Below are 24,274 nucleotides of genomic sequence, written 5' to 3'. Positions count from 1 at the left end.
TCCCTGTGTGTCAGATGCCCTCCCTGTGTGTGTCAGATGCCCTCTCTCTGTGTCAGATGCCCTCCCTGTGTGTCAGATGCCCTCTCTCTGTGTCAGATGCCCTCCCTGTGTGTCAGATGCCCTCTCTCTGTGTCAGATGCCCTCCCTCTCCTCTCCCTGCATGTCAGATGCCCTCCCTGTGTGTCAGATGCCCTCTCTCTGTGTCAGATGCCCTCCCTGTGTGTCAGATGCCCTCCCTGTGTGTCAGATGCCCTCTCTCTGTGTCAGATGCCCTCCTGTCCTCCTGTATCCCTGTAGCATCTCTAATTAACCTGCAGATGTTGTGTTGTGTCAGATGCCCTACCACAGAAATGATCAGGTCGCCACTTCACGGAGCACAGATCTCGACTTCTCGTTCCTCATTGTCTTATAGAGTCGAAGATGTGGGCAGCGCATAAATGTCAACGTTATTTTTTATTTCCTGCTTCACTTTAAAGTTAGAGGTCACATGATCATGGGGAATTCCCTCCGGCATCAACGTTATGGTTTCTGCGAGTACTAAATCATGTTTTATCTTATTCCCATACGTCCCACGGAAACTCAACTGGTCCAGCGTGTACTACAAGGAACTTCTTCACTATCAGTGTTTAGTATCTGCTGTCCCTGGGGCTGTCAAAGTGTCAAAACTCAGAAACTAATTAATACTTGTGCTAGTATTGACACTAGATACTCATTTGAGCAGGTATCGATTCTAAAAATATCACAGGCCTTATCAGAAGTATTGAAATGGAGTTTGAATTTTTGTGGCTACTATTACTACTACTACTACTAAAGTATTCCTTGTACTATAACAATTCCTACTACGATACTGCTGCTACTGCTTACTACTTTAATCTTACTACTACTACTACTACTACTACAACTACTACGTCTACTACTACTACTGAGAAATGAGGAACACCTTTACTACTGACTATTTCTCTCCTGCTGTCACTACTACTACCATAACTACTACTACTTTATATAACCTTACTACAACAACTGCAACTTACTTAATTACTATGATTGCTACTACAATTACAAGAATTACTACTACTACTACTACTGCTGCTGCTATCAATTCATATACTACTACTACGACTACTTTTACTTGTACTTGTACTGGTACTTTTAACAATTGATACTACTACTACTACTGCTACTACTATTACTACTGTCTATTACTCTCCTGCTGTCACTACTACTACCACAACTACTACCTTATATAACCTTACTACAACAACTGCGACTTACTTAATTACTATGATTGCTACTGCTACTACTACTACTACTTCTACTGCTACTGCTATTACTGCTATCAATTCATGTACTACTATTACTACTTTTACTTCTACTACTAGTATTACTGTTACTTTTACTATTGATACTACTGCTACTACTATCAATGCTTCTACTACTATTACTGCAGTAGTACTATTAATACTCCTACTACTGTTATCAAAACTTAACAACAAGCACTTCATAATAAAACTGTTTTTTTGTAGTGCTTTTGCTTCTACTACTATTACTGCAGTAGTACTATTAATACTCCTACTACTTTTACTGTTATCAAAACTTAACAACAAGCACTTCATAATGAAACTGTTTTTTTTTTTTTTTTTGTTTTAACAATAAAACCTCCTGTAACTGAATAAATGAAAGCTATATACGTTTAATGCTACACTGTGGAACATTCCAGAAAAGCAATAACATCTCCAGGGATACAAGCAGGTGCCGTACCCTCCGTCAAAAAGTTTCCACAGTGCACCTTTAACCAAACTGCTTTATTTCAGACTCCATGTAGAATCGCACAGAGTAACGCCTGAGACTTGGTGCTTTTATTGTGAAAGGGCTGCTTCCTGTCTGCGTCTCTGCTGTGGGTTTGACGCTCCTGTTTTCAGCCAATCACAGCTCAGGTTTAACTCTTTCACTGTCACTCCAGGAAGAGAGAGAAACACAGGCTTTGACCACAACCCCCCAACCTCATTTTAGATTTGTGTCAGCCTTTATCACATTTATAAACACATTTGTACAATATTGTCCCAAACTAACCACCGTACTTCACCGTATACACATATATGAACTTGTTATAACATTTTTTCATTCATAATAGTTCACAAATCAGTTTTATCCGTCTGATCGTGGTTTGGACCTGGTTTTTGCTCAGTTTAATCCAGATGTAGTCCCTGTTTGGTCCAGTTCTAGTCCTGGTTTATTCCTGCAACTGTGAATACAACATAAATGAGTAAAATGTAGTTACTTCCTGTCACAGGTTACACCACATATACATTTTTTAAACTGTAAAACGCTTGACACTTGTTTCTGATTTTCATATAAACTGGAAAAATATAGTAACAATGTGATATTTTGTGTTTAGTCCGGAGTTATCACCTTTTGTTGTTAATATAAATACTTTTGTACACTGTGTAACACCTGGTCGCTATGACGACAAGTTGATTTGAAGCTTTTATTCGTAATTTACTGTGAGTAGTGAGTCGAGACTGCTGTCGTTCTGCTCTCGTTTTGGCGTGGATTATGACCTATGGTGGCCCTTGTGTTCAGATATGTGTCATGTTTCCTCACACCAGAACACTACTATACATTGACTTAATAACTTTTCTTTCTTTCTTTATTCTTTATTTGTCAGGGGCCATGTACAAATTCATTAATCTTACAAAAGAAGAGATGTTTTGTACCAGATTTAGAGACTGCTGCTTTACCTCTGCAGTCCCTGGGCAAGTGAACACACATAAAAATACACAAATACTTTATAAAACTAACAGTTCATCATTGACATTAGCAGTAAAATATAATAAAATGTCCTGATGTTCAATACAGTTTGTTTCCTACAGTCCAAAACAATTTAAAAAGTCAATTATGTGCAGGTTTATACAGTGAAACAGAACATTACAAATTAACTAAACTGATGCGGACACATTTGATGATCTAAAATGTACTTTTTCACATTTCTAGAACAATTATTCAAATCTACAGACAGTTTCAGAGTCTGGAGCTGATTCTCTGTCTGATGGTTTGAAAAGAAAAGCCAGACTGAGCAAAGGTTGAGTATCTTTTTGGAGCTGTGCGGTTTCATTTCACAGACAGAGTGAATCGGGGAGTTTGTTCGGAAGAAAGTTTAATAAAGTTTTTCAATGTAGGCGGAGATGCATTATTAATCATTTTGAATACATTTCTTAGATTTGAAAACGAGATTAAATTGTTGTAACTGAACATTTTATATTTACTAACTCATAATAAAGCATTGGATTTATACAGTGCCTTTCATTTTACTTTGCATTATTCATTCTTCAAACTCAGTGGTGGTGAGATACTTAGCCCACCGTATTAATATAAATTTTGAAATCTGCAAATTAATGTCGCTTTAAGAATATGGATCATACACTTCTAAAATCATTGTACTTCAACTGCTGCTTAACACCCGTGACTTAACACTTGTACTTTATTAATATTATCTGAAGTAACTGTCCATCTTGGCTCTGTCCCCCGTCCTGCTTAAAGCCCTGCCAGTTTTCTGTCTCCTCTTTTGTCTTTCAGTGAATGTTTCTCATCAGGAGACGTACCCAAACTGTTTTTAATCACACGACTGGACTTGGCCTGGCTCGGTTTGGCCCCGTTTCAGAGGGAGTCCCATTTTTTTTGTTTTTTTGGCCTGGTTTCGTGCCAAAAGAGTGCCCCATCGTATGTGCCCATGCTGTTTGTGTTATTAAGGCCAATCTACAGTGTTTTGAATGAAGAAAAACGAATGTCCCTGTGTCTTCGTGGGGTCTTATTCTACGTAAAAGCTGCTCACCCTGTAGTTTAGATTGTTACAAACATGTCCTGAAATGTCCCCATGTCTTTGTGGGGACTTATTCTGCGTAAAAGCTGCTCACCCTGTAGTTTAGACTGTTACAAACATGTCCTGAAATGTCCCTGTGTGTCAGATGCCCTCCCCGTGTCTTTGTGGGGTCTTATTCTGTGTAAAAGCTGCTCCCCCTATAGCTTATACCTTTACAAACATGTCCTGAAATGCACAGGATTCTTGGATTTGTTTATCAGTTCAGATTTCAGTCTCTCTCAAATGCTCTTCTGGACATTCCTTGGACGGGAGGGCATCTGACACAGGGATATTTAATTATGCGTCATTGTTTTATAGTTTGCATCTTTCAGTTGGTGCCCTCCAGGACTAAAGCCAGACTTACTGCGTGTGTCTTAAACTCAGGGGGAGTTCTGGCTCGAGAAAGTCCGGCTTAGGGCCAGAGCGAACTGAAGTGAACCTGAGGACGGACAGAGGATGAGGGGCATCTCTGGCAACTATTTCAACTTTATTTTAATGAAAACTTTGACCAACTTAATGCCAAAAACGTAAGAAGTACAGCTACAACAACTGCGCTCAAAAATGAAAGTAACTAGATGTATTATTTTGACTAGTACAAGTGATTTTCTTTCTCTTGTCTCTGCAAACTTTGTAAAAACTTTGACATATAATTTATAACAGAAATCTAAAGAAACATGTAAAAAACAGCACATTTGTTACCAAGTTAACAACACCTTTCACTATACGCACTTTATTAAATGGTTTAAGTACTGGTGTGTGGTGTAATTTGTAGTGTTTTTAGTGAAATAGTGTTTTAAAAATGTTAACTTTCTGCCTATGTGCTTGCGTCCAGTCGTCAAAGTGGTCCCCAGGGAAACGAGCTTAACCTCCTGAGACCTGGTGTCCTCATCTGTGGACAACGCATTTTGGGTTGCTTAGGCCACAGTGCAAATTTTAAGAAGAACGGAAACAAGAATATGTTCAATTTTGAATAAGAGTTTAGAATATTTATTTATTTATTTATTATATTTATTAATTTTTATTTTATTTTTTAATTTAATTTTTATTTGTATTTTTTATTGTATTTTAATTATTATTATTTTTATTTTTTTATTTATCTTTTTATTTTATTTTGTATTTATATATTTTTTTAATGTATTTTATTGTATTTTTATTAATTCATTAATTAATGTATTTATTTTTTATTTATTTATATTTAAAGGCATATGTCTTCCTGCACCTGTCTGCAGCACAAATGAGGCACATTGTTCCAAGAGGCACATTTGTTTCTCATTTTGTTTTTCACACAAAACGTATGTGAAAAAATGTAGTTTTTGCAAATAAAGTCTTGCAAGAGCTCGGGTCTCAGGAGGTTAAAATAAAAAGGTTCCGGGGCAGGACCAATGCATCTTTGGATGGATTTGTTTTTTTAGGGTTTATATATAATAATAGTATAAAGTTAATTTGGTTTATTGGTTTAGTTGGTTTTATGGAGGTTTGAGTTTTAAAGAGCAAATGTTGTTTTTTTTTAAACACCATTATTAATTATTAAATAGTGTAAACCAATAAGTGGGACAGTATAAAAGGCGACTGAAAACTACACACTGGGTTCTGCTGCTGGAGGAGATACTGATCCTCAAAACCTCTATTTGCACCATGCACTCTACACTTTGGTAATTGAAAAAAGAAATAAAAATTGTGGACCACACCCCCGCTGCTGTCTTCTGTCCCACCTCCTGCCGCTAAAGGCCAGTCCTGCGCTTTTAGTTTTAAAACAGGTCCTAAATGAGCAATGAACCTGTGTGTCCAGAGCTTTAACCTGCAGACATACAAGTCTGTCTCATTCTCCGTTTATGGACAGACCTCGTGTGACGGTCACGACCTCCAGAAGTCACTCACTGAGCCGCAGCAGCTGCACTAGCACTGACTCGTGATTGGCTGCAGGTCAGATGAGAGCGAGGCCTTTTAGGTTTAACTGGATTTCATCATACCTGAGTTTTCCAAATCCACTTCCTGTTTTTTTGCTCTGATTCTAGAAACAGTGACATTAGTTTATGTTGTTCTGATATTACGCCCAGTTACTTAATACTTATAATTTAACCTATTGTACTTTTACTTGACAGATTATTAGAGCTGCTTGAGTAAAACGATTTAAACATAACTGTACCTCTACTCTACCCATCAAATCAGTAACATCTGCAGCTTTTTACCATCTAAAAACATGTAAAACTCTAAAATAAACTGTCAAAATCAGACTTAAAGACACTTATCCATGTGTTTGTCTCCAGTAGGTTAGACGACTGTAAACCAGGACTAAACCAGGACTAAACCAGGACTAAACCAGGACTAAACCAGGACTAAACCAGGGCTAAACTAGGACTAAACCAGGACGAAACCAGAACTAAACCAGAACTAAACCAGAGCTAAACCAGGTCTAAACCAGAACTAAACCAGAGCTAAACCAGGGCTAAACCAGAACTAAACCAGGAATAAACCAGGACTAAACCAGGACTAAACCTGGACTAAACCAGGACTAAACCGGGACTAAACTGGGAGTAAACCAGGACTAAACCAGGACTAAACCAGGGCTAAACTAGGACTAAACCAGGACTAAACCAGGACTAAACCAGGACTAAACTGGGACTAAATCAGGACTAAACCAGGTCTTAAATCCAGGCTCAAAACAGTTCTGTTGAAAAGGTTTTTTTCCTGCACTTTTCCCCTTTAACATTAATCTTATGGTGATTATGTGTCATTGTTTATGCTTTGATTTATTGTTTTGTGATTTTAATATAAAGCACTTTGAATTACCTCGTGTACGAATTGTGCTGAACAAATAACCTCATGTTAGTTAGTTTAGTTATTTAGTTTTTACCTCCAGGGGCCAGTGTTCCTCTTTTCAAACACATGTCAGTTTAACACCGGAGAAGAAGCCTCATGAATCAGGAAATGTTTTTTTATTTTTTTTATTTTCACAGAGTTCAGCCCATGTTTGCCATCAGTCAGAGGAGTCAACAGAGAGACACAGGACACACCACTCCACCAGGTAACACTTTAAACACAACTGTACTATAAAAACTAACAGAACTATGCGCGTTTTTACATGTGCTGCAGGTTTGGATGAGTTTAAAGCTGAATTTAGAGCAGCTGAAAGTGAAAGTAAGAAGTTTCTTTTGATTTCAACATGTTCCAACGAGTAACTCACTTTTAAATGATGTATCTGTTTATTATAATAGTGTTTTTTAGTACAGGTGTGTAAGTTGAGACTCTGTATTCGATAACACAGTGAGATTTAAAGCCGCACTGCGTAACTTTTCTAGTATAGAGTCCACTGTCTGTCTCTGTGTCTTTGTGTTTTAGCTTTGCCCCAGTATGACATTACACTAAAACAAGTCGCAATTTACAGAAAAATACTATAAAATTAGACATAAAGATAAAAAGAAACAGTTCAGCGTCTAATCCAAAGTTTCAGAGTTTCAAAGCTGACGTCACTGACCCGGCCGTGCCCTCTGTTGTTTCCTCTAGATGCGCACAAAAGATAATTAACGTCTATTGTTGTTTTTTTATGGTGTGAAATGTAAACGAATCCGATGACGCCTGCGAAACAAATTTCCCTCCTAGTCAGTGTTCAGTGTTTAACCTTATCTTGAGCGGGGCGGTGCCAGCGGACGGGAACAAATTCATAAAGATCAACTGGCATTTGGAGATATTTCGGCAGCAGCGTGACTTTTTGGTCGATAAATAGACTGAAATAAAGGCGTTTGCATGTTTAGGGGATGTTTGGGTAATGCGTCAGTCATTCTCAGTCAATCCAAAGCAAAAGACAAAGTTTAAATCTGTCAACTGGACGAAACGCTGTAGGAGTGAAGACGTTTCAGCCTTTAACGACCCTGCTATTGTTCTCTTTGTTTGTTTTGGGTCTGGGGATGGAGTCACAGATGGAGGATAGATGATAGATGATAATGATAAAACAACACATATTTTGGTCAAACGTAGTAATTTGAATACATTTCTTAATTTGTCTTACAAATTTTGTGGATTTATTTGTGTTTGCTCAACACTGAAGCTTCAACTCGATAACTTTAGTCAGGATATTACCACGAACACGTTAAAAATAACCCTTCAAATCATATGAAAAGTACTTTTTACTTTTCAGTACAGTTAAAAAATGTAGTGGAGTAGAAAGTATTCGCTGGAAAATGTACTTAAATAAAGTTCAGATACCAAAAACGACTTTACTGCTTTTACTTTACCTTCCACCACTGAAACCCATTATAATTATTCATTTTGTGCATTTATTCTCCTCTGACTCTGCCCCAGGATCCAAGATGGCGTCTCGCTCTGAGGACGATCTGACTTGTCCCACCTGCATGAACATCTTCAACAACCCCGTGCTCCTCTCCTGCGGCCACAGCTCCTGCTCCGAGTGTCTGCAGCGATGGTGGAAGGAAAACAAAATGAAAAACTGCCCCCTATGTAGAGCCAGATGTACGACGGCCAATCCACCGCGAAACCTGGCGCTCAAAAACCTCTGCGAGACGTTTCTTCAAGAGCAAGAGAAGAAAGCCAATCCGGACGAGCTGAGGGAGAAGCTAACCGCGCTAAAGCTGAGGATGGATCATTTACGAGAGCTCAAAGATGGCTACGATAAAATTCTGGATCACGTTAAAGCTCAGGTCAAAACCGTGGAACGCCAGATTAAGAGGCAGTTCAGAACGTTGCACCGATTTTTGGAGGAAGACGAAGAAGCGAGGATTGCAGATTTAAGGGAGGAGGAAGAGCGCAAAAGTCAAACGCTGAGGGAGCTGGTCGAAAACATCGGCCGCGAAATGGCGTCGTTGTCCGAGATTGTCCGGGTGACGGAAGACGCGCTCGACGAGGAAAATGCGTCTGGAGAAAAATGCAAAACTGCGATCGACAAAGCTATGCAGCAACGAAATACGCCGGATGATTCCAACGAGAGTCAGCTCATTGACGTGACGAAACACGTTGGGAATTTGAGCTTCAAAATCTGGCAAAAAATGCTTAAAGTCGTGCGGTACTATCCTGTGATCCTCGATCCGAACACGGCGGGAAATCTGTTGAGTTTATCCGAAGATTTGACGGCGTTTAAAGAAGGAGAAGACCAGAGACTTCCGGACACGAGGGATCGACTTTCGCTCTTGTCTGTTTTAGGATCAGAGGGTTACAGTTCCGGTAAACACAGTTGGGATGTGCAGTTCGGGGAGTCAAAATGTTGGGGCGTGGGAGTAATCGAGAAAAAAAGACCCGATCATCGACTCGAAGAGGGAGACTCGTGGAGGTTAGTGAACGGATTTTTCGGACTGATGGCGCTCGAGCCGGACTACGAAGGCGTGGCCATCCCGAGTCCGAGCGGGCTGGAAGTGACGCGGATCCGGTTGGAGCTGGACTACGCTAGCGGATCGTTAGCGCTCATAAACCTGGACTCGTACACGCTCATTCACAAGTTCAGACACAGGTTCAAGGGGAAAGTTTATCCGTATTTTTACAACTGGGACCAGAACAACATCCGAGTCCTGCCGAAGCACTTTGTTCTAAACTCCAGGAAAAACGGCATCGTTGTTCCGGACGGTAAAGATGATCCCACTCCAACTGCGAGGTACTGAATACTTTCGGTGCTTCTCGGAAATGTCGAAAACACCTGAAAAACTTGCCTCCTCTACTTTACGAAGCCGCGAGTCTGATCACCGTCAAATCTCCCTGAGCGACGGGCGGATTAACCAATCAGGCGCACGCATCGATCCATCCATATCAAAACAAACATGGCTGCTTACGAGGAAAAAAAAAAAAACGCACAAAACTATCACCAGACTAAAAAACATGGTGGATTTCTGCAGAATCAGCGAGCAAAACACTAAACTTTGAATCTGAGGTGGGAGAAATGTTTATTTATTTGTAAATGATGAACGGCCAATGAGCTGCGTCGTTTCACACGTGTCACTGGAATAAACAAATCTGATTGGACGAGACGGATACCTCTTTAAAAAATACAGACAGATAGATATCGCTGTGGATTTGCCAGATAAATGCACCATATAAATACTGTTATTGTGTATTTGAGCAAGACACTTCACCTGCCGTGCTATAATGGGATTTTGTCAGTGCGTTGGTCTAAAAAAATGACAGTTATTCCAACACAACATTTACAAACTGAAACTGAAACTGAATCCCGTGTCTCGCAGGTTTGTTCTGTTGAGTTTTGAGTGTCACACAACATCTCCACACGTTAAAGTGCTGCTCTGTAACTTTACTGTAATGTTATAATATTGTGACCGTCCTCATCTTGTTTTTTTTTTAATGTAAAATAGTGATTTACCTGTGAGTCGTCCTGACAGACACAAAGCTGCTATTTCACTCAATTAAAACATTTAAATTAGATTTCTCAGGTTTAAATGTATTTTTTGTAACAGAAAATAAATGTTTTCAAATATATTCTGTCTTTTTTTATTTGGCGTTTTCAGCGTCAATGCCACTCGCTCTCGTTTTACTCATTTTTTTAAACTTTTTTACATTTTATTTGATTTATTTGTAAAGGGACAGAACATATTCATGAGCATTTAAAACTGTAAATATGTAAAGAGTAGAGCTAATGTGGCTTATTACACACAACACACTCATTATACACACACTACACACTCACTATACACACTACACACTCATTATACACACTACACACTCACTATACACGCTACACACTCACTATACACACTACACACTCACTATACACACAACACACTCACTATACACACTACACACTCATTATACACACACTACACACTCACTATACACACTACACACTCATTATACACACACTACACACTCATTATACACACTACACACTCATTAAACACACTACACACTCACTATACACGCTACACACTCACTATACACACTACACACTCATTATACACACTACACACTCATTATACACACTACACACTCACTATACACACTACACACTCATTATACACACTACACACTCACTATACACGCTACACACTCACTATACACACTACACACTCACTATACACACAACACACTCACTATACACACTCATTATACACACACTACACACTCACTATACACACTGCACACTCACTATACACACTACACACTCATTATACACACACTACACACTCATTATACACACTACACACTCATTAAACACACTACACACTCACTATACACGCTACACACTCATTATACACACTACACACTCGCTATACACACTACACCAGGGGTGTCCAAACTTTTTACAAAGAAGGCCAGATTTGGTGAGGTGAAAGTGTTTGGGGGCCGACCATTCGGCCTGATCCTTCTTTGAACCATTAATATTAAATGCAAATTATTTATTTATTTTTTTTTCTTTTTATTGCAAATGGCTTTCACCTTTCAAAAACAAAATTAATGTAAAAAAGTAAACACAATAATCACAATAAAATAAATCCTATGAGATTTTAGGATTTATTCCCCTCAGAAGGAGAACAAATAACTTGCACTAATGTGAAGGGAGAAACTGAGATCTAAACTGTAGTAAATAAACCAGGCCTGGCTCGAAGACAGTGGTTTTGATGTGCAACGTGTCACACAGGTGACAGTCAGTTAGATTTGTCCTCACACAGTTCTTGTTAAAGTTCATAACCAAGAATGTCTTCTCACACAAATATAACCAAACAAACTCAGCATTTTCTTAGCAAAGGTTTGAATTTCTTTAAACTTGTCTTTATCCAGTTGGCGATAAAAGTCAGTGAGCTTGAACATGTGTATGTTACACTGGTCAACAGTGCTGACGGGCCAGACATAATTATTTTTATTCCAGATGCTGAGGGCTAGTGGAAATTTGTACACGGGCCGCAATTGGCCACCGGGCCGGACTTTGGGTATGCCTGCACTACACAGTCACTATACACACACTACACACACTCATTATACACACTACACACTCATTATACACACTACACACTCATTATACACACTACACACTCACTATACACACTCATTATACACACTACACACTCACTATACACATTACCTACTCACTATATACAATCTTTATACACACTACACACTCTTTATACACACACTACACACTCATTATACACACTCACTATACACACTACACACTCATTATACACACTACACACTCATTATACACACTACACGCTCACTATACACACTACACACTCACTATACACACTACACACTCATTATACACACACTACACACTCACTATACACACTACACACTCATTATACACACTACACAATCATTATACACACTACACACTCACTATACACACTACACACTCATTAGACCCACTACACACTCACTATACACACACTACACACTCACTATACACACTCATTATACACACTACACACTCACTATACACACTACACACTCATTAGACCCACTACACACTCACTATACACACACTACACACTCACTATACACACTCATTATACACACTACACACTCACTATACACACTTATTATACACACTACACACTCATTATACGCACTACACACTCACTATACGCACTACACACTCACTATACACACTCATTATACACACTACACACTCGCTATACACACTCATTATACGCACTACACACTCATTATACGCACTACACACTCACTATACACACTACACACTCACTATACGCACTACACACTGACTATACGCACTACACACTCACTATACGCACTACACACTCATTATACGCACTACACACTCATTATACACACTACATACTCACTATACACACTACACACTCACTATACACACTACACACTCACTATACACACTACACACTCACTATACACACTACACACTCATTATACACACTACACACTCATTATACACACACCACATGCTCACTATACACACTCATTATACACACTACACACTCACTATACACACTCATTATACACACTACACACTCATTATACACACTAAACACTCACTATACTCACTACACACTCATACACACTAAACACTCACTATACTCACTACACACTCATTATACACACACTACACACTCATCAAGACTGCTCTTCTTTAGAAGAGGCTTGATAACCGCAGTTTTCAAAGTGCTTGGGAATGTTCCAGATTGAAGTGACATATTAACTATGTGAGTGAGTGGTGACAGCAAACTGTTGAGCACAGACTTTAGAAATTTAGTGGGTAACACATCGAGGCAGCATGTAGATGAACTCAGACTGGTGACAATCTCTTGGACAGTTTTGTCAGTTACAGGTGCAAAGTGAGTCAGCTCTAAGTGTCTAGTTGGGTGCAGGGTTGTTACTTGTGTTGTTGAATTGATGGCATTTTAATGCCCTAAACCTTGTCATTAAAGAACAATGCAAACTCATTGCACTTAAATATGGAAATTAGTTCTAATGGCAGTGGAGCTGGGGGGTTTGTTAATCTGTTTACCGTTGCAAACAGGACACGAGAGTTGTTACTACAACTTCTAATAATGTCAGAAAAATACCTTTGCCCTGTTCTACATAAACTGTGGTTGTACATGTGCATCTTTTCTCTGTAAATTTCATAATGAACCTGGAGCTTTGACTTGTGCCATTCCCGCTCGGCCCTCCGGCACTCCCTTTTCTGTGCCCTGACCGAGTCATCATTCCTCCATGGCACTTTCTGCTTATCTTTAACCATTTTAACCTTCATCGGGGAAATGGTGTCCAGAACATTCAAAACACTCGAAGTTACAGAGTTCAACAAATCATCAACATTAGAACATGAGGCATTTTCAAAGTGTATCATTTCCATGAACAGTGCACCTGTTTTATCATTTATGTGTCTCCTTCGAACAACTGCAGGACCAGCCGCTGGTTTGGGAATAACAGACATGTCAAAAAAGACACAGAAATGATCAGATAGAGCAACATCCACCACATTGACATTTGAAATATTTACTCCTTTTGTAATGAGCAGGTCCAGAGTGTGTTCTCTGTTGTGGGTGGGCTCGCTGACATGCTGAGTCAGGCCAAAGGTTTCAAGGACAGAACTGAGCTCTTGAGCGTTTCTGTCAAACACATTATCCACATGTACATTAAAATCACCTGTAATGACTAATCAATCAAAGTCTGTGCATACGACTGGAAGCATCTCAGTAAAATCCTCATTAAAACTCAGACAGTGCTGTGGAGGTTTGTATATGACTAAGTAGAGTATGGAGGGGGATTGTTTTAGCTCCATTTTGAATGAAACATACTCAAAAGATGAAAACACTCCAAATGACATTGTGTGAGTAACTAAATTATCTCTAAAAAATGCATACACACCTCCACCCTTTTTGTTTAGTCGTGTCTCTCTTATCTGATGAGACTTTCTAGATGGTCGAGAAGGGCCATAGGTGAAGGTGGGGAGGAAAAGGAGAGTGAGGAGTCCCTAGAGGGAGTAGATGTAGCAAAGGGGACCCAGGGCTGGTGTGTGGGCAGGGGAGGTGATGTGGGTGCTGCTGCGACTGAAACCTCTGCTGGGGCTGTCACAGACAGGTTCAAGGCCTGTGATGTGGGCGCTGAGGGAAGTGACGCTGGAGATGCATTCTTCACTTTTGAAGGTGGTGGTGATGCTGATTTGTTCTCTTGGGGAGGTGGTGGTGCTGCTTAATCCTTCGCTGGGGGAGATGGTTGTGCTGCTGGTGGTGACTCCTTCGCTGGGGGAGGTGGTGGTTCTTGTTGTGGTGCAGCTGGTGGTGCTGACACATTGGCTCGGTCTCTGGTTGGTGCAGCAGGAATGCTTCTCTCATTCCTCTTTTCTCTCACTGGCCCAGGACCCTGTCCAGGCCGGTTTCTCAGAGCGTGGAGGAGGTTATCCGTCAACACTCTTACTCCACCTCTGCTCAGGTGCGGGCCATTTCCCTTGAACAGGTCCTCTCGTTTCCAGAATAGATCAAAGTTCTCAATGTAGTGCACTCCTCTGGCTGCACATTCGTTGAACAGCCATGTGTTCAGCTGAAGCAGCCGGCTAAACTTGTTCATCTTCCTTCTGTCTTTGGTAGGAAGATGGCCACTGATGAAAGTCTTAACCTCCACTTTATCAAGCTCCTCAAATAATTCAATGAAGTGCTTTTTCAAGATTTCAGTCTGATTCATTCTGGTGTCAACTGCACCCACGTGCACAATCAGCTGTTTAGCTCCTTGGTGTGTTGACAAAACCTTTGGGAGGAGTTTTGTAATCTCAGAGACAGTGTGACTGGGGTACGAGCAAGTTTGGATTCCTCTGTGAGTCACATCTCTGATAGCTCCGTCTCCTAGCAGCAGCGTATCTCTGACCTTGACGTTTGGCACAGACCGCCTGTCTGCCACAGCTCTTTTGCCAACTTCATTGCTCTTGTTTTGCGACAAAAATCCATTTTCTGTTTGTATATTAACATCAACATCAGTCTGTGACAGTGGTAAAAATCTGTTTGTAAGCTGTATTTTGGGTGATGTAACTATATTAGCATTGCCTCTTATCACTTGTCGGGTTGGCTTGAAATTCTTGTCTTTACAAAGTTTTGGAAAAGACACCGTATCACTCAGGTTTAAGTTGAAAGTAGCAGTTTTTTCACTCTCTTCCCTGAAAGTAACTGTAGGCTGCTTACCGCTGGAAGTCACAGGGAGGGTTCGGTGAAATCCTTTTTCAGATTCTAAAACAAATATCAAAGAGAATTCCGTTTGTTTCTTCCCGAGGACATGTTGGTGGCTCGTCAAAAATGTTGTTAAAAAATTTGAAAATGGTTTAAAAATCTTGGTTTACTTAAGAGAAAATCATAACAAAACAAATTTCCCAGCAATGGAAGAGGTAAAATGATTAAAAAAGCAAAGTAAGGAGGAAGCAGCAGGAGCAAGCAAGGTTTGCGTCTGCACTCTTCAGAAGCAGAAAGCATAATCCTACTACACTACACACTCACTATACACACTACACACTCATTATACACACTACACACTCACTATACACACTACACACTCATTATACACACTACACACTCACTATACACACTACACACTCATTATACACACTACACACTCACTATACACACTACACACTCATTACACACACACTACACACTCACTATACACACTACACACTCACTATACACACACTACACACTCACTATACACACTACACACTCATTATACACACACTACACACTCACTATACACACTACACATTCATTATACACACACTACACACTCACTATACACACTACACACACATTATACACACTACACACTCATTATACACACTACACACTCATTATACACACACTACACACTCACTATACACACTCATTATACACACTACACACTCATTATACACACTACACACTCACTATACACACTACACACTCATTATACACACTACACACTCACTATACACACTACACACTCACTATACACACTACACACTCATTATACACACTACACACTCACTATACACACTACACACTCATTATACACACTACACACTCACTATACACACTACACACTCATTACACACACACTACACACTCACTATACACACTACACACTCATTATACACACACTACACACTCACTATACACACTACACACTCATTATACACACACTACACACTCACTATACACACTACACACACATTATACACACTACACACTCATTATACACACTACACACTCATTATACACACACTACACACTGACTATACACACTCATTATACACACTACACACTCATTATACACACTACACACTCATTATACACACTACACACTCATTATACACACTACACACTCACTATACACACTACACACTCATTATACACACTACACACTCATTATACACAATAGACTCATATATAAAATTATACAACAGTTAATTTTAAGTTAAAAGTTAAACCAATAGCCTCTCAGTATAGAGACATATTTGACATATTTGACATCATATTTGACCCTCCACAGTTTTTGTTTTAAACCTTTTGAAAATGCTTCCGGTGTTGAGAGCTCAAATATTCACTTTATATATACAGCTATTAGTTTCTTTTTTTGGGTCATTTCTCTTGACCCAGAACATGTTTATACAGTAATATTCATTTAAAGAGCTCCTGTGCATCATCTGTTGCTTTATATAGAATGTTTTTTACACTTTTCACACTGAGTACCACCAAAAGAAAAGATTTTGAAGAATAGTATACGATTCTAGTACATTATAATTTCCTAAATCATGTCTATTACAGGTCTAAACTTGGGCTACTCAAATTTAGACTCATTGTGAAACCAGAAAAGCTCCCAAAGGAGTGAAGTGGATACAATTTAATGTAAAATAAGCAAATATGTGAACTGTAGAGTAATGTACGTTGTAATGTGTAGTACTACAAATGTTAGAGAAACACATTTACTTTTAGGTGAAGCACTTTGATCAGCTAAAGACGTTTCAAATGTGTTATATTAATTAACTTGATTTGAATACTTGAGTCGGGCTGAGTCACTAACTACTTTTACTTTTACTTTTTCCAAGTGTTCTTTCCAGTGGATTCCCGATTGTAGATTGTGATGATGTCATACTCCCAGAGAGACAGGTTTTTTTTTAATTTTATTGATTACATTGTACTTTGTCATGAAATATCCAAAAGGTAAAAGCACAAATGTTGATTCTGATCATTTCTGTAACTGACTAGACCAAGAACTCACTGTATTACAACAGAAATCTGGATGTTAACTATATTCATTTTAGTCCTATATTACACAAACCTGACTATTGTGAACTTTAAGTCATGTTATAATGTTGTTACCTCCACAGAAACAGACCTGGAGTTGTGTTTTGTTTCATTCACACATGTATGAGTAACTTTATCATTAATCTGTCTACATTTCCAAAGCTCAAAATGCTCTGTTCCACCTTGTGATGTCATGAAGTGGTAGTTTTCAAGTAAACAGCTCCAGGACTCAAATTATCCAAATGATTCTAGCGAAGGTGAATGGAATTTAAAACCACAGTGGCGCACTTCCTGTATTACCACATGATCACATCACAAGGTGGAACAGAGTGTTTACTGTTTGAGCAAAGAACTCAGCCTAAATATGTTATATGTTAAATGTTATGTAAACATTATACCATAGACCAGAAAATAGTGTAATATATGTAATATTTAAATATGACTTGCCTATAGAATGTTGTGATGACACTGGAAACACAGCAGGAGTACTCTTTCTCCCTACCTATCTACCTATCCCTGGTTCTGTTTATAATAATAATAATAATAATGATGATGATAATGATAATAATAATAACGATAATAATAATGAACTCCTCCAAGTGGAGGAAGGAGAAGAAGGAGCTGAGCTGGAAGGCGAAGCTCTCGATTTACCGGTCAATCTACGTTCCTACCCTCACCTATGGTCATGAGCTCTGGGTAATGACCGAAAGGACAAGGTCGCGGATACAAGTGGCCGAAATGGGTTTCCTCCGCAGGGTGGCCGGGCGCACCCTTAGGGATAGGGTGAGGAGCTCAGTCACACGGGAGGAGCTCGGAGTAGAGCCGCTGCTCCTACACGTCGAGAGGAACCAGTTGAGGTGGCTCGGGCATCTGCTTAGGATGCCTCCTGGACGCCTCCCTAGGGAGGTGTTCTGGGCATGTCCCACCGGGAGGAGGCCCCGGGGAAGACCCAGGACACGCTGGAGGGACTATGTCTCTCGGCTGGCCTGGGAACGCCTTGGGGTCCCACCAGAGGAGCTGGAGGACGTGTCCGGGGTGAGGGAAGTCTGGGAGTCCCTGCTTAGACTGCTGCCCCTGCGACCCGGCCCCGGATAAGCGGAAGAAAATGGATGGATGGATGGATAATAATAATAATAATAATAATGATGATGATGATGATGATGATGATGATGATGATGATGATGATGATGATGATAATAATAATAATAATAATAATACCACCCCACCACGACCACCACCACCAACAACAATAAAAAATAAATAAATAAATAGGCAGACAAATAAATAGATAAAATAAATAGACAGACGGGCAGACAGACAAACAGACAAACAGACAAATAAATAAATAAATAAATAAATAGACAGATGGGCAGACAGACAGACAAATATATAAGTAAATAAATAGACAGACAGACAAATAAATAAATAAATAAATAGACGGGCAGACAGACAAATAAATAAATAGACTGACAGACAGATAAATAAATAAATAAATAAATAAATAAATAAATAAAAACTTAGACTTTAGATTGAATTGGTGTTTTTCTCTGTCATGTCCCTCCTCGCCTGCAGGTGGCGCCTCTTCTCTCTCTCCTGTGTGACTTCCGCCGCGTCTGTCAGCGCTTTTTGACTGAGTGCGGCTCCGGGAGAAACAATCGCTTTGGTTTTTCTCCAAACACGAGCCGATCCCGTCCGATGGAGCTGTAAACCCCGCGTCTGCTCAGTCTCCCCGCGGTTCAGCCCGACCCTCCGGCCGTAAAAGTCTCTCTCTGAGCCGGGCGCGCAGTTTGGGGCCTTGTTTATAGCGCGCTGGCTTCGGATGCGCTCGGTTTGGTTCGGGTAAAGTCGGAGATTCTCCAGGCCCAGTTTGGAATCGGGGTTTATTTGGACGGGGTCTTTAATGCACCAAGTAAGACCTCACTTTACTGCTTCTAAATATCCACTTTGATTAAAAGTACCGCTTTTTTATTCTGTGTTTTGCTCGTCTCTTCAAACGGACACTGGTGGCAGTTATTGTTAGCATTTAGCTCATTTTGCTATAGCGCTAATGCTAACTGCTAAAACTTCTTTATTTACGTCCTAAAAATCCCTCATTTCGCATTATTACGAACACATCCACAAATAAATCAGTGTTTAAGTCGTTATTTATTCCTGAAACATGTTTTAACACCAATCGGAGTGAGTTATAAGAACTTAGCATCTTTAATTTGTGGCTAATATTAGCTCAATTTCGTCAAAAAGCATTCAAACAACTCAAGATGGAAGATTAATATCTGGCTCTGTTTTTGCAGATTATTACTCGCATCTTTTAGCATGAAAGTAAAACGGATGTAAACTCATTGTTGTGTCACTTGAATGAAAATTTTATCACGTTTTGGGTTTATTTTGTGTTTCTTGAGTAACTTTTTTTGCACGTTTTGGTTTGTTATGAATTGCTGCGTATGGTTTTCAAGGTTCAGGCCTAGTGGCTTGGCAAAAGGGCCTTCACCAAATGTAAACGTCCTATAATCTAGAAGAGGTTTTGTAACATTGTTTTTTCAGTTAAATGTTGGCTAAGCTGTTTGACAAAGAGGAGCTGTCCTTTGTCGAAAACACAAACTCAACATTATGTTCTGGGTTTGCATCATTATGCAATATTTGACTTTCTAATTCCTATTCTAATTTCACAATAAGGGAAGAAAGAAAATACTTGTGAAATTCATATTTTTAGTTTGTTTTCTTAGTAAATACCATCATATTTGAGATGTAAAAATGTCACAGTGCATTGCAATGATCAGATTTCCGTTTTTAATCAATTATAAGCATTGATCTTAATTATATAAAAATGTAAATAAAAGTTTATTGGATAAGATGAGATGAACCCTGATGTCTTAGTGGTAAAGTCCATTTGATACATGCGATAATCAATATATTCCACATGATATTCTGCGATATGTCACTTTTTTCCAAGAACAAAGCACATATTAACAGCAGTATTTATTTGGTAAATCATAACATGCCCAAAGTTAAAATGAAATACACCAATTTTAATCATCAAAACAAACAAAATTATAGCACTGTCGCAAATTACTTAGGCAAAATACTTAGAAAAATGCTCTTGCCAATATATATAATGATACAGCAGCCCACGATATCGGTTGATAATTTCCCTGGGGTGTGACGAGTTTGAGCTTTAATTTAATACAGTCTGACCAGAAAGAAGTGGCTTAGTTGAAACTACAACAGGGAAGCTGATTTTGTACAATCTATTTCTCACACATAAACAGTCACAAGCTAGCATTAGCCAACAGTTTTTCAGTTAGTCACACTCACCTTTTAGTTGAAAATGAAACTCATAAACAGAACCATGAACGCTCGTAATGATCACAGGCTCCTGAAAATGTGTTGTTTACATCCATTTTGTATTTTTCAAACAATATAAACACTAATGAGGCTATGTTTGCTAATGTGTGCATTGTGTCCTCATAGTAACTGCTGAACATTCCGCCCTAGACATGCATGCAGAACCCCCACAGCATGATATATTGGTATTTGGATGTCAGGTTGTGTTGCAGCTTGCAGATATCAGTAAATCAGGATTATTTTCATTGTTAGAGGGCCCATATTATGCTATTCTCTGATCTGATCTGATGTTATCATGTTCTCCTAATCAAAAACAGACCTGGAGTTATGTTTTGTTTCATTCAGACATTTAACACACAAACCCTGCATATTTAGGCTGAGATTCAAACCAAAACACTTTGTTCCACCTTGTGATGTCATGTGGTAATACAGGAAGTGCCCCACTGTGTTTTTAAACTTCATACACCTTCACTAGAATCATTTGGATAATTTTGGCCCTGGATTTGCCCATCTCTACTGAACAAAAGGTAAAAAGCAGCTGTTAACTTGAAAACCACCACTAAATGACATCACAAGGTTATATTTTTGAGCTTTGGAGATGTAGACAGACTAATAATAAAGGGTTATTCTAAAATGTGTGAATGAAACAAAACAACTCCAGGTCTGTTTTTGATGAGGTAACATTATAACATGACTTAAATCCTTTTTGTGTTATACAAGACCTTTAACTTTAGTATTTTTTTTTGCAGAGAATATGAGCCAGATGCCACAATGACCTCCAGATTCGGTAAAACCTACAGCCGTAAAGGAGGCGATGGAGCGTCTAAGTTTGACGAGGTACTGTCCACCAAACGCGGCACCCTGAGCACAAAATGGGGCGACACCAAATACAAGGCCAAAGTGGGGTCAAAGCGCGGGCTGGGGCCCAAGAACGACGCCTGTCCCGAAGTCTTCAAACGGCCGCGAGCCGGAGGAGACGAGGATCCGTTCGGGTTCGACAGTGACGAGGAGTCCAAACCGGTGTCATCCAGAGTCAAGACTCCAGAGAAACAGGAGAGGCAGACGGGAGCAGGGGAGACATCAGGGACTCCGAGCTGGGAGAGCGTGATCGGTATCTCCAACACAAAGACGACAACATCATCAACATCATCATCATCATCATCATTGTGGACAGAGCGAGACAGAGGAGACCAGAGGATCATCAACAGCTCTGCAAGTTTAGGTAAGAAATTACAAGTGTGTATCAGACAGTGGGGTTGTCACGATACTAAAATTTCAAACTGGATTTCAATACTAAGGAATAGACTCTGTACTCGATACCAATTCTGGTTAAGGCTGGGTATCATTAAGACGTTGCCGATATGATACATACCTCGATACATAGGCCATGGTACGATACGTATCTCGATGCAGTGATATATGAGGTCCACATTTACATGTAACAGGGACATGTGCAGCTTAACGGCTCTGAATAATCACAACATATTTATTAAAGACCTTTAGTGTCACAGTTTTGATTTATTAAACCAAAGATAATATGAAAAACCCCCATACATTTAATCATCAAAATAGTGAATCAAATGTCAAATGTTCTAAATAAATGAGTTTCTTTCCTCTAAACAAGCCACACAAATGTAGCAGAATAATGTAACAGAATAATTTGGTAAAATATTAAAATATCTGTGTAAACCCTCAGTCGTCCAGGTCTGATCCATAGCAAAAAACAAAGTTAAAATCCGTCAACTGGACAAATCATCCAGTTGACAGATTTTAACTTTGTTTTTTGCTATAAAAATATAAAAAAAATACTTTTGGCGATATACAATACAGCCACCCATGATATCGATGCTGTATCATTAAATAAAACAATACGATATATCCGTATTTCGATATTTTTGCACAACCCCAATTATGATACCACAACAATAATAAAAAACATTACAAAAACTCTTTGTTTAGACAATAGAATGTGATTTCTAACATTAAATGGTAGTACGTTCTTTTCTATTCCCATGTGTGTTATATCTGTGTAATCCCTCAGTGTCCAGCAGGTTTGTAGTGGTCCATGTGTGTCTTATACTAGTCTATGTGTCTTATACTTGTCCTGATCTAGCTCAAGATCATTCTAAAAATATTCAGGAAAGGTTCATTTCTGTCCTGTGAATGTGACTTTTTAGTATCAATACCTGCTCAAATGAGTGTCTGTGTTCAATACTAGTTTTCGTATCAATTAGCATCTGATTTTTGATGCCTTTGACAACCCTACTTCTGTAGATTGTTAATCCTTTGTCTAAGAACAGTAAGGTTGTAGGTTCTGTTCCTAATCAAACACGCTCTGTTGTTGTCTCTTTGTGCAAGACACTCAACCCTCACTGTCCTTTCTAGACTCTGTTCTCTGTTGCTGGTTATAATACGAAGTGCGTCAGGTGTAAAAATCTTGTATTCTGTGACTCTTGATAAAAAGCTAACAGTTAAAACTATTTTGATTTTACTTGGTTTAATTGAATAGTGCAGGCTGTGGATCTTGTCGATAAATTTTGTAGCGATGGGACTGAAAGATTTGGGAAAAATATACAATTACGAGTTAGTTTTTAATAAAAGGATTCTGTTCAAAGTTCAAAGATGGGTTAAATACACTCGATACTAATGTTTTTTGTGCTGCTCTATTCTCGGTGTGCTCTTTTTTTATTAACAGATTAATGAGTCAAAATTAAATTAGAAGAGGATTATGTGGCACAAACATGTAACTAATGATTTTATATCCCAAATAAATACATACAAAAGTGACAAATTAAAGGTTGAGATACATTTTTGGGCTTTACGATGGATTTTAAAAGCTACGTATCAGTATTGCTTAAAAAAAACCATTAAAAATCCATAATGGCCCATCTCTACTGACTGACTAACACCATAATCTCATTTAAAAACACTTTTGCACAGACCTAAACTACAGCGTTAGCCGTTTTTATGCAAAATCACACAGTAGATGTTGTTTATAGAGGAAATTGTGGTACTTCAGAAACTGCAGCCTTTGTGATTTGCTAATTGTGTCCATTCAAATTTGGATTCTATTGTGATTAACCTTTCAGCCCTGTGTGCAGCTCTTGACTACTGAAGCAAAGGAGGTCAGACCAAAACAAACAGGAAGTAGCATCTTCATTAAAAAAAAAGCTGCGGTTTAGGTCTTTTTAGCTCCTCAACTGTTCAGGGGTATTTTTGAAAAGATTCCACCGCAGTTTTAACACTAATGAGTCACTGTAAATCAGGGTTTAACGAGTTTGGAAAAATATCGAACGTAAACTTTTTGTGACATTTTAAAATGTGTCCCGGAGTGTTAATATTGAGACGAGACTGAAATCTAAACTGCTTAAGGAATCTA

The 24,274-nt window shown here is 39.0% G+C and overlaps 2 protein-coding genes across 2 annotated transcripts in view; both read left to right on the top strand.

Annotated features, from left to right (window-relative positions):
* Window positions 1-6,825: 6,825 nt before the first annotated feature.
* LOC117387381 (E3 ubiquitin-protein ligase TRIM35-like) lies at window positions 6,826-10,283 on the top strand. Its single transcript, XM_033984881.2, has 2 exons — window positions 6,826-6,881; window positions 8,156-10,283. Exon 2 carries the CDS (start codon window positions 8,164-8,166, stop codon window positions 9,460-9,462), a length of 1,299 nt encoding a protein of 432 aa, XP_033840772.2. The 5' UTR covers window positions 6,826-6,881; window positions 8,156-8,163; the 3' UTR covers window positions 9,463-10,283.
* Window positions 10,284-19,154: 8,871 nt separating this feature from the next.
* Window positions 19,155-24,274, top strand: part of LOC117387220 (wings apart-like protein homolog) — a 33,755-nt gene continuing 28,635 nt past the window's right edge. The window contains exons 1-2 of the mRNA XM_033984668.2: window positions 19,155-19,462; window positions 21,645-22,117. Of these exons, the coding sequence (XP_033840559.1) occupies window positions 21,667-22,117 (451 nt within the window). The 5' untranslated portion in view covers window positions 19,155-19,462; window positions 21,645-21,666. The remainder of the gene's footprint in view (window positions 19,463-21,644; window positions 22,118-24,274) is intronic.

This window comes from Periophthalmus magnuspinnatus, chromosome 19 (genome assembly GCF_009829125.3).
Source record: "Periophthalmus magnuspinnatus isolate fPerMag1 chromosome 19, fPerMag1.2.pri, whole genome shotgun sequence".
NCBI classification, from domain to species: Eukaryota; Metazoa; Chordata; class Actinopteri; order Gobiiformes; family Gobiidae; genus Periophthalmus; species Periophthalmus magnuspinnatus.
Note: the sequence above shows the minus strand (reverse complement) of the source record. Positions and strands in the feature narration are given on the sequence as shown.